The 12,784-nt window shown below is 34.4% G+C and overlaps 1 protein-coding gene across 1 annotated transcript; it reads left to right on the top strand.

The window, feature by feature from the left end:
• The first annotated feature begins 3,007 nt into the window (after nucleotides 1-3,007).
• On the top strand, nucleotides 3,008-3,837 carry LOC107869068. Its single transcript, XM_016715647.1, has 2 exons — nucleotides 3,008-3,372; nucleotides 3,489-3,837. Exons 1-2 carry the CDS (start codon nucleotides 3,008-3,010, stop codon nucleotides 3,835-3,837), a joined length of 714 nt encoding a protein of 237 aa, XP_016571133.1.
• Nucleotides 3,838-12,784: the final 8,947 nt, after the last annotated feature.

Consider the following 12,784-nt stretch of genomic DNA (forward strand, 5'->3'; position numbering starts at 1 on the left):
AATTTTTAACTAAAATTAACATTAGAATTGACTAATTGTTACATACACAAATCAAGTCACAGTTTAATATTATAATACTTATAATTATATAATTTGAAGCAGTTTAATTTTTCAATTACAGTCAACATATTGTATTGACTAAATGTTACCTGCACAAATTGAGTCTCAATTCAATTGTACAACACTTAAGAGTTATATAAATTGAAGAACTTTATTTTTTCAATCAAGTCAAATATTTATATTGACTAATTATTAAATGCAAAAATTGAATCTCAATTCAATTTTATAATATTTAGAGTTACACAAACTAAAATAATTTAATATCAAGTTAAAGTCAAACATCAAGGTCGACTAACTGTTACATTCACAACTTGAGTTTTAGTTCAATTTTATAATACTTAGAGTTATACGAATTGAAACAATTGAATTTTTTTAATTAAAGTCAAATATTAGAATTGATTAGTTGTTACAACAATAAACTGAGTCTCAATTCAATCTAATAATACTCATAATTATATAAATTTACGTAATTTATTTTTTCAATTAAAGTCAAATAATATAATTGACTAATTGTTAAATCCACTAATTGAGTTTCAATTTAATCTTATGTTACGTAGAATTATATAAGTTGAACCAATTCAAGTTTTCAATTACAATCAAATATTAGAATCGATTAATTGTTACATCCACAAATTGAGTCTCAATTCAAATTTTATATTGAAGATAGATTTTGTATATATAATGTTATATCCACAAATTGAGTCTCAATTCAATCTTATATAGTTAAAGCTATATAAATTGAAGCAATTCTTTTTTTTAATCAAGGTCAAATATTAGAGTTGACTAATTGTTCTATCCACAAATTCAGCATCAATTCATTTTTTCAATTGAAGCCATAATTTCAGTTGACTAATTGTTACATCCATAAATTTATTCTCATTCATATATTTAGAGTTAATCAATTCAATTATTGTCAAAGTTCGACCCATGATTATCGTATTTTTATATCTTCTATACCTTTCTATCTTTGTTTTCAATAATTTATGCATTTTACATTAGTTTTATAAATTTTATTAATATTTTAAATGTTACATTATTTATAAAAATAAGCACTTAGTTATTAGTTTTAAGGTTATTTCATATGTTGTAATTTTTTTCTAATATTTTTATTTAAAAAGTTATCTTCAGTTTATTTGAATTTATTTAGATTTCAATATATTTCTCATCGCGCACACACACGCACGCACGCGCACACACACACACATACATACATACATACATATATATATATATATACATATATATATTCAAAGGGTCAGAAACTCAATGCTACTATTCTTGAACAACTTGGAGCCGGACCTTCTTTTCGCACTGTCACTAGTATGAAAAAAATGATCAAATCAGATTCAATTATTAACTGCCCCTATCGAAAATAGGATTTACTATCAATTCCGAAGGAACGAATTGGAGTTACATCTCTTTTCCATTCAAGAGTTCTTATGTGTTTCTATGCTCTTTGAGACTCCAAAAAATGAATTTTTTTTTTTAAGAACGAACACGCACACAAGCATGCGAGCACACATGAGCGCACACGCGCGCATACACACATGAGTGTCCGCGCACGTGTGCTCACACAGACACATATATATACATACATACAAACACATGAATTAGAACTTGCACAGTTATTTTGCAGATCCATACTCGTAAAAGAATTGATCATTCAGAAGACAACAGAGAAAAAAAACAACCTTTGTTAACAAAGGTGGAGAAGGAATTAAAATTATTAAATTAGTAATTGGTTGTAGTAAATATTAAAATTAGAAGTTGGTTGTTAGCGTGAAGAAGGAATTAATAGTTGGCACATGATCATGGATAACTAAGAGAGAGAGATTTGTTATTTACATATAAGTATGTATACTGTGTTATTTTTTTTTTATGTACAAATATATATGCAAATAATCGTCATATACTATTAGACAATTGTCATGTATTCACGTAAACAAATCTAAAATATACATATAAGCTGTATAATTAGTTTTTAGTTTGTATAAAATATGTTGGTTCATACTTCATACATTACACATAGGTATACAACTATTATGTGTTTGTATATAACTAAATTGTATATTTTTGAAGTTGGTTTGTATACATTATGTTTGTTCTTCTATTAGACATTAGGTATATCTCAATTTGTATAATATGTTAAAAGGTACTTTATATAAACTAAAGGAAAAGGGAAAAAGTTTCAAGGATTCTCACTCCAAAGGGGGAAGCAATGACGTTGTGAATGAATTGAACATATTTTGTATGTACCCAGATGTATATTCGTATGAATGAATATACAATCGATATACAAATGTCTATATCTCTCTTTTTTTGCTGTTAGTTACACACAAGTAAGTATACCATGTCAATTTTTTAATGTATATAAGTATAAAAATAACCACGATATATAATTAGACAGTTGTCATGCATTGGTATATACATATATAAAATAAACATATAGGTTGCATAATCAGTTTTTGATTTATATAAAATATATTGGTTCATATTTTATTTATTACATATAGGTATACAATTATAATGTGTTTGTCTATGACTCAAAGGTATTTTGTGTAAATTATATTTAGTCATAAAGTGAATTTATTTGTCTATTTCTATCAATGCGTGTGTATTTTTGTAGTTATTTTGTTATATTTCTTTCACATATATTTTGAATTTGTATACATTTAGATATTTAAACTTGTCTATTTATACATATAATCTGAATTTATATTCATTTTATGCATTTGAATTTATATTAGTTCATATTTATCTTGAAAATATGAGTTGTAAGCGTTTATATTTGTATTTGAATGTTAAAATCCCAAGACTTCATCCCACACATTTGGTGTTAGAGAGAAGGGGACCACCTTTTCTCTAGATCCCTCACTTCTGTGTTATGTCCACCCCCTACTCCCCTCCCTTGACTCCATCGGAACCCTCTGACCCCTCCGATTAACAAATGACGGTTGACCCTCCTAGCAAACCCCTATTTAGCGAAACAGTAAAGAAGAATTTCTCCCTATCCCCTAATCCTTCCTCACAATCAGATCCTTCTCCTCTTGAGGGTGAGGATCTATCGAGCCCAATCATCTTTATTGCGGAAGCGAAGCAGCGAACCTATTCTCAATGGAAATTCTCGGTAATTGTCAAGCTTTTGGGGAAAAAGTTACATCACCAATACTTCAAAAAGAAGCTTATTGAGTTATGGAAATTGAAAGAAGTTTTCCCCTTAATTGACATTTCACAGTCAAATTTAAAGAACAAGAATCACAGAAGAGGGTCATGCAGGAGGGGCCTTGGTTTGTCGCTGGAGACTACCTCTCAGTATGCTTATGGGAACCAAACTTCATCCCTAAAGAGAACTCAATTGAATCAACTGCTATTTTGCTACGCCTTCCCCATCTCCCGACTAAGTTTTTCAATAGTAAGGTGCTCTATAGGGTAGCTCACAGTCTGGGCAGACTCCTCAAAGTCGATGCCTGTACCTCATCCACTCTCAGAGCATGCTATGCACGTCTCTGTGTTCAAGTTCCACTGGATACTCCTGTAAAATCCTCAGTACTGATAGACAGTCATGCGCAATCAATACATTACGAGGGGGAAAGTTTTCTCTGTAAACACTGTGACTGTTTGGGACATACTGTGAAAAATTGCCCCAAGGCGATCCCCAATTCATCGGACTCCCTTCTAGAAGTCAATATTAAGACCAGCCCAAATGGAGAAGAATGGACAACGGTCAATTTCAACCACCGGAAGAAGAACCGCCAATCCTTTGGGACAAGGAGGTAAACAACCCCAACGCGACATTAAGAAAAAAAGGTTCGATCTCCAATTTGGTAAGTTTCTTGAATTAAATCAGACCCCTCATGCTCTGGTAGAAAACTCTGGCACTCTAATTAATGAGGCGCCAGGTAAGTCCTCAAAACCCCTCTCCTCTAAACCTAGTAGGATGGGTATTTTGAAACCCATTCCCACTATTAGTTCCCATCTGGGCCGTCACGATCCCCAGTCCAGCTCGAAAGCCCATTTAGGACCTTCTATCCCTTCTAAGTCTGGCCTTCTTGGGCCAACCTCCCTTCCTCTTCCCAACAAAAAGAGGCCCAACTCTCTGGACCAATCTTACCCGAGGGATAAAGTGGGGGCCACCCGGACCCACTCTACACCTAGTCACACTACAGATAAATCTGAGCTGGAGTCAACTTCCACCTCTTCTCTCTCCCCTCAAATGATTGAGCTTTCCTCTGAAAAGCCTTTGCCAGTGCACATCAATCAAAATTATCAGCGGGTCTTTTCCAACAATGCAACACTAAATGCTCAGCTGCAGAGTAATGATGAGAACAGTAGTACTATAATAATGAGAACAGTAGTACCACCTTTAACACTTCCTAATCCCCTATTCATCAGGTATCTTCTACCTCTGCTGCTTCTTATACTGATACTCTTTACCCCTCCTACCTCTCCAATGGCCTCATTGAGCCAGAACCAACCTCAGAACCAATCTCAGACGTTTGTCATCTTCACCAAACCTCTAGAACCAAACCATTTCCCAGCGTCCTGGTTGGAGATATGTCTATCCCAATTATATATCTCATTGAGGCTCAATGTGGAGGGAAGACACACCACCCTTCTAATCCAGGACCCTCATTATTTAGCCCAACTGATAAGGGAGGGCATGAACCAGGGCCTGACAAACTATGGCCAAAATGTGTGGATGACAACGTGAGAAGTCTCTTCAGCCAGGGTCAAGCAGCCAGCTGGTCAACAGACCTGATAGCTACAGAGCTCTCCAACATAAGTTAGAGTCTTCCATTCTTTCCCCCACCTATGCCGGAACTCCTCCTGAAGGGTCCTCATTTTGTGAGAAGCTCTGGGGCCCCTCCAATGCCAGTTTCCTTCTTACAACCAAACAAGATGATGAAACCGAAGAGGACCTTGGAAACCCTGAGAGAGAACAACAGAGAGATGGAAAGCATTTTAGCTTCCCTAAAGCCCACCCACTCAGAAACCATCCTCCTAGAAAAAAAATCTCTCACTCATTCGAGGAGCTTACCAGTGAAATCCTACTAGGACTAATTCCAATGGACCTCTGCAAACTAGGCTTAGAGGTAAAGCTCCCAGGAATAGGCATTTTTTATTCCATAAAACTAACTTTTCTCTCTTAGAAGAGGAAGGAAATACCCATTTCACCTCCCCAGCTAGACAGGGGAAAGAACATGATGGAGAACCTTCTGTCCCCTCTCAATATCCCCTTAATGAACATCATAATATGGAATGTTAGAGGTCCCAATAACCCTGAATTTAAAAGACACTGCATGGCTATGATCAACTCCTATAAACCTGCCATGGTGGCTTTTCTGGAGACTAGAGTGTCTGACCATAAATACATGGTTCACTCCCTTGGCTTTAACAATCAAATCCAGTCCCCTGCTTCTAGGAGTTCTGGGGGGATTGTTATCATGTGGGACAACACCTCTCTTTGTGTTCAAGGTATCACTGTTCATCCTTAAGGTATTGATGTCGATATTAAGGTACTCCACCATCTCTTTTCCTTTTTATTTAGCACTATCTATGCTAGTACTAATTTTTGAATTAGACTTCTTTTTTGGGACCACTTGTGTACTTTGCTGACTCTCATGTCTTTCCCAACACTACCCCCTGGTTAATTGGAGGAGACTTCAATAAAGTTCTTCGAGCTTCTAAAAAATTTGGGGGGAATAATATTAATAGGAATAGAGTTAATGCCTTTTGAGACTGCATCAACTACTGTAATATAGTTGATCTAGGTTTCAAGGGTAGTAGATTCACCTGTACTAATAAGAGATATAGAAATAGGAGGTCCCTCATCCTTGAAAGGCTGGATAGATGCTTAGCCAAACTGAGTGGGTGCATTTTTTTTCTAATGCTACTGTCACCCATTTGCCTAGAACTCACTCTGACCACTATTCCCCTTTGGTGACCCCTGTTAGGTCCCACTCCATCTCCAATAAACCTTTCAGAGTTGAATCCATATGGTGTTTCCACCCCAGCTTTGTCCAAGTGGTCCAATGCTCCTTTGGGGTAACACTAACCTTACTGAGGCCATCTGCACCTTTCAGGAGAATGCCATCAACTGAAACAAATTAACCTTTGGCAACATTTTTAGAAGGGAAAAAGATACCCTTGCTGGACTCTCTAGTATCTAAAAATCCACCCACTACCCCACTAGCCTCTTCCTCCAGGAACTTGAGAGAACCCTCACTAAGGATTACAACCTCATCCTTAGACAAGAGCAGGAGTTCTGGAGACTTAAATCTAGAATCTCTTATCTTGCAGAGGGAGACTCTAATACCAAGTTCTTTCATGCCTCTACTCTTAACAGGAGAAGAAGGAATAGAATCTCCGCTCTGCAGGATGACTGTGGTAATTGGTTAATATCCCCTGAGAATATTAAACTTTGCATCACTTTTTTCTACTAGTCTCTCTTCATGAATGATCACACTTGTTCTTATAGTCTTCACCCCTTTGTCTATCAAAAGTACTGGATATTCTTGGCCCCTCTATTATTCAGTTTTATTCTGAGACCTTCTCCAAGGGGTCCATTGACCCTGCTATCAAATCCACCTACCTCTTTCTAATTCCCAAATCTTTTAATGCTTTTAGCCTTAATAATTTTAGACCTATTGGGCTTTGTAATACCCAGTACAAGCTGATCACTAAGCTGATTGCTAGAAGGCTTAAGCCTTACCTGGCCAACATTATTGGTCCTAACCAAGCCAGCTTTCTTCCTACTAGAAGAACTTCTGATAATGCTATTATTTTCCAAGAGGTAATCTCCCATTTCCAGAGGATAAAAAAGAAACTAGCAATATGATCCTTAAGATAGACTTGGAGAAGGCCTTTGATAGAATTGAGTGGTCTTTTATTAGGCAGGTCCTCCATTTTTTCAACATACCTCCCAAACTTACCTCCTTGATCATGTCATGCATTTCTACTACCTCTATCTCTATCCTTATAAATGGCCAGAAGACCCTTTACTTTTACCCCTACAGGGGTATCAAACAAGGAGATTCCATTTCCCCTACCTCTTTATCATGGACATAGAACTCCTGTCTAGGAGAATTGAGTATGAGGTTGACCTTCTTACTTGGACCCCTCTTTACATTAGTAATAAAGGCCCTAATATCTGTCACCTTTTCTTTGCCGATGACTTTATTCTCCTTGGAAAAGCCACTGCTGAGAACAGTGGTACTATCTCCAGAGTTCTCCAGCAATTCTCTACCTACTTTGGACAAATAATAAACCACTCTAAATCCAAAGTCTTATTTTCTAGGAACTATTATCCCTACACCAAAGACCATCTCTCATCCATCCTCTCCATGAACCACTCTAATTCCTTTGAAAAATATCTGGGTATCCCTATTCTTCACAAGAAACCCTTTAAAAGTGGCTACAGTTTCATCATTGACAATCTTAATTCCAAATTGGCTGGATGGAAGACCAACCTCCTTACCATGGCTGGCAGTATAACCCTTGCTAAGTCCTCTCTTAACAGTATCCCTACCCATGCTATACAATTCACCTATCTTCCTAGTGCTATCATCTCACAGATTGATAGGATCCAAAGAAATTTTGTCTGGGGTACTTCTCCTTGTAGAAAGAAACTTCATCTTTTGGGCTGGGACACCATTTTTAGTCCTAAAAAGGAGGGGGGTCTGGGTATTCAAAAAGTCAGAGTTAGGAATGACACTTTTAGTGCTAGTTTAGCCTGGAGATGCTACTACAAAAACAACAGCCTTTGGGTCTCTATCCTTAGAAATAAATACTCCAAGCCAAATCTCCCTATGTATAAACCTCTCTATAGGATTTGGAACTTCATCTCCCAGGGAACTGCCCTGTGTAAGCTGAGAGCCCAATGGATAGTCAAGGATGGAAGACATGTCAACTTTTGGATGGACAGATGGATCCCTAACCTACCCTCCTCAGATCCATTATCCATGGCCCCCTCTCTAATTCTGAGGCCAATTTGACCTTAGCTGAGGTCTGGAAAGATGGAACGTGAGATTTCTCTAACCTTTCTTTCTATCTACCTACTGATCTCATTACCAACATTTAAAGCTCCTTTACCTGGAATCGCAACCTCTGACATGATAAGATCATTTGGAGTCTTTTAGGCAATGAGTGCTTTACTACAAGCTCCATGTATAACCTTCTCTCCTCCCAGTCCACAGAAACTTTTGAGGGACAATTCTTCATGTGGATTTGGAAAGCCAACTGCCCCCTAGAATAAAAACCTTCCTGTGGCTAGCCCAGCATGACAGGCTTCCTACCTCATGCTATCTTCATAGGCTGGGGATTATTCATAGTCCTGCCTGTAAGTTTTGTCACTATCCTGTCGAAGACCTTGTGCATATCTTCTTTTAATGGACTATCGTCAAGGACTTCTAGGATCAGTTACTGGCTTCTAACTCCAACTCCTTTGGACTGAATAGAACCTGCTTTTACCCCCAAAACTAGGCCTCCTCCTAGTCTAAACTGCACCACAAAAATTTTGACAGTAACCTCCTTTGGCATAATATTATCCTCTTCAGCATTTGGTCTATCTGAAAAAATAGAAACCAAAACCTCTTTAAGAACCTTGCTAACCTTCCCTCCTAGAAGGAAATCTAAGATGAAACCCTAGAATTTATCACTCTTGTCTTTCCTAACAGCCTAGATAGAAAGACTTTGGACATCCATCTCAAATGGATCAGCCCTGCCCAGGACTCCTTTATGCTCAACACCAATGGTGATTGCAAAGGGAATCCTGGTAAGGGTGGGATACGTGAGGTTATCCGCAGCTCCAATGGTAACTGGCTTCTGGAGTTTGCAAAAGCTTATCCTTGGGCCACCAATAATCTGATGGAACTTATGGCTCTGTAAGAGGGCCTTAAATTAGTCGAGGAGAACAACTATGTGCCTATTGAGATTTACATTAATTTCACAGAAGTCATTAAATGGCTTACCCATGGTAACTTACTATTTGACTCTATCATTGTTGATTGCAAGTCAAGACTAACAAGACCAGGAGAGACCCAAGGTGGTACACTTCTTTAGGGAGCAAAACGGAGTCGCAGATACTATGGCTAAATTAGGGTCCCAAATGGAAGTCCAACCTAGAAACAACCTTTTTGAAGTTCCCCCAATGTGTGCGCAAAGAGCCTTATGGGAAGACATGATGGGAACTTTTTTTGTAAGATCTGTAAATGGAAATTATGATTCCCATGGGCTCTAACCTTTGCTATGTAATTGAACCAGATTAAACTTGGGACTTTCGCCCCCCTTTCTTATTTAATGCAATTCTTTTTCAATAAAAAAAAAGAATGTTAAAATCAGAGTTAACTTTTATTTATATCGATTCTACATTTGTATTTTTATTCATAGCTAAATTTTGCGGATAAATACATTAAATGTATAAATACATTGAACCTATATTTTTAAATTTTGAAGCAGTATGAAGAAATCCGGAGAATTTTAGTTTGAATTCTATTTTTGTGTTTCGAATATTAAAAGGTAAGGTATGACATTCCATATGGAAAGGGAGAAACAAAAGATTTGAAAAAGATACATAGGAGAGAGTAAAGAAAGTGAATCACTCCCTTTTTCCTTTTTTATCTCTACACACAAATAATATAGTATGATATGCTAGTATTTGTATATTAGAAACCTAAATACATTTGATCACTAACTAAAATCTATAAAATGTGATTACTAAAACTTATACTGATAAGTTAGTTAAAAAGGATATAAGTTGATTATATATGAAGTTTTGTGATATTAAAATTCTTAAAAATTCTACTACACAATATTAAAGGAAAACTTTCATTAATATATAAAAAAGTAAATGATTTACAAAAAAAAAAATAGCAAAAATTTTGTTTATTGCTTAAAATGACCATTAGGCCATTTCTTACTTTTTTTTTTTAAGCACTAATGTTCTAAAAATAAACTTTTTTCTTTTATACGTTTTTTTATAAGGAGAAAAAACCTATATTGCTTTTTTTTTTTTGTTAAAGAACTTTTTTTGTACAACTTTTTTCATGTATCAATATTGTATAAATGACGTCTAAAGATATGCATATAATGTATATATAGTTATGTTGTGTATATGTAATATATCGATATTGTGTATTAGTGTATATATAATGTATCAATATTACATAAATAGTATATAAATGTGTACTGAATTGTATAAATGATGTATAAATATGTATATTTGATGTAAAAATAATGATACAGTGTATATATAATATATAGATATTATATAAAATAGTTATGTAATGTATAAATGACATATAAACATGTATATATAAATGACTATTTATCAATTTTGTATAAATAGTATTTGAATGTGTGTCAATATTGTATACATAGTTATGTCACATACCTACATTATATAAATGGTGTATAATCATATGTTGATATTATATAAGCAATTATGTAATGTATCGATGTTGATATTTATATGACTATCATCTACCTTAATAAATAAAAGTATAAACAATAATAACAAAACAACATAAATATTATTTTTTTCCACAAAAGAATCAAGAATACATAAACTCAAGTTCATAACTTGCCTATCTTACAAATGGAGTCAGTTCCTTATATTATCACTCAATTTAGCAAAATGTCCCACGAAAGTCATTTTTTTATTTTTTTAATTCTAATAATATCATTCAAGTTTGTACATTTTCCTCACAAACTAATAATTATTAAAAGTGACTCAAAAAATGACCAAAATAGTCCATCAAGTTTGAAATTTGAATTTAATAGTCCTTATTTTTTACATGAAATATTAATAGGCCTCCAATTATTTTTATTTTTGTACTTCTTAAATTAGTTTTTTATATATTTTATCAATAAGTGCATAATATAATTTAAAAAGATAAATCATAATATTAAAAATAAATTCAAAAGACAAAGGATGTTAAATTAGAGCTTAAAATAGGTAGTTATATTTTAAATGAAATAAATAAGAAGTACGTTTATTGTCCAAATTGGTAAACGTATTCAGTTTTTACAACCAAGTTGACGAGGCGATATAATTTTCTCTGAAATAATATCACAAGATTGATAAAAATAATATTAAAACCTTAAAACATTTTTAAGTTGCGAAATGGTTATATAAACTCACCTAATTTTATTTTATAGTAAATGATTGATGTTATTATCATGGTATCCGTTAATATGCATTATTTTTTTAAATAAAAATCTTTTAAAATATTTATATATGGTTCTTATACTAGCTAGAGACCCTTATTTTTTTTTATTGCAAAAATTCATCGTCTTCTTTATGAATTATATTTTTTTTTCGACAATAATTTGGTGTAGAAGAAACTAATAACTAACTTGAACTAATTTATCAAAAATAGTCTGAAGGTGAGACTAGATTCCAACATAAATTGTCAAAGATTTGAACTTTGACATATCTTTTCTTTCTTTGCCATTTTTTCATGTGTGCCAAATATTGCATTTCCCGGAGATGGCTCGAATAATCTTTTACCAGATGTTGGTACCTGTAATGTTAGTTGGACTTAGAGAGACGAAGAGCTGGTGGGATTGGTGAAAAATAAATAAAAAAAATAATAAGTTCATCTCCTTCGAATCAGTAAAGTGAAGATATTTGTTTAATTTTGTTCTTACTGTTCTCTTGTGGGAGTTGTGTGTTAATCTTGATATATTTTTATTTGATTTCGCTTGGTAACTGAAAATTTGCTCAATGTAAGTGCTACAAAAAGTATTCACGAGTTTTCCATCATTAGTGCTAAGTGCTTCACTGTTACACAAGTATATCTAGTGTTTAGGCATGTTGGTTAATGGTTGAGGATTTGATATTTCTTCACAAGTTCTTGTCTTTGTTACTTGCTACTTGGACATATTCACAGGCTCTATTTTCACTAACGCATATTGGTACTACATGTTGCATGTACTAATCCTTACATTTTATGTAAATCGTCCGAGTCCAATTGGACTCCATAGCCTGCATCTCTCCGGGACCACGTCCCAAAAGTAATCGAAGGGACTAACATGTAGATACAGTCCTAATATAGTGGTATACGCATTATGGAAGCCGGTATACGGGTGATATACGGTGAAAAAAAGGAGAAAACGGAGCTGATGATACAGACGGAGGGCCAAAGTTATGTATATATGACCGAAATACGGTCATATATACACTAAATATACCCAAAATGCTAGAAAAGAGGGACTGGTATACCTGTGGTGTACAATGCAGAAAAATGGACTTAAAAGTCCATACAATGGGAGGCCCAAAGCTGGGCAGCCCACTGATGGGCCTAAAAGGGCCCATTCTCAACTTTTGATCTTTTGTTTACTTATAATTTGCATTTTATGCTTATTGTCTACTTGTACTAACTTTATAATTAGCCTAGTGTTTCCCCATGCTATTTTATTTTATCTCAATTTTCCTACTTGATTTGCAATTGTCTCGCCTAATTCATTTTTTTTAAAAAAGGAATAATTTGGTTTCGTTGACTTTTTCTTAAACAAGTCTCGTATGAAAGAAAAATGGGAAATGAGTACTTTAGTCTAAATGACATTTGTTTTGTTCATATGACAAAATAGTCTACTTGGGTAAAAAAAAATATAATTCTCTTCAAACTCGAAAAGTTGTTTTCTCGTAGATTCCAACTTTCTACAATTGATGAAATATTTTAATATGATATTCTTAATGTTTTTCAAAAGTGTTAGCCATAAC

Source organism: Capsicum annuum, chromosome 4 (genome assembly GCF_002878395.1).
Source record: "Capsicum annuum cultivar UCD-10X-F1 chromosome 4, UCD10Xv1.1, whole genome shotgun sequence".
Lineage (NCBI taxonomy): Eukaryota > Viridiplantae > Streptophyta > Magnoliopsida > Solanales > Solanaceae > Capsicum > Capsicum annuum.

Bases quoted from the DNA above. Each gene is read 5' to 3' on its own strand.
- LOC107869068 (XM_016715647.1), top strand. From the start codon at position 3,008: ATGACGGTTGACCCTCCTAGCAAACCCCTATTTAGCGAAACAGTAAAG. The intron at 3,373-3,488 runs GTATGCTTATGG...GGTGCTCTATAG, and splicing joins TCGCTGGAGACTACCTCTCA to GGTAGCTCACAGTCTGGGCA.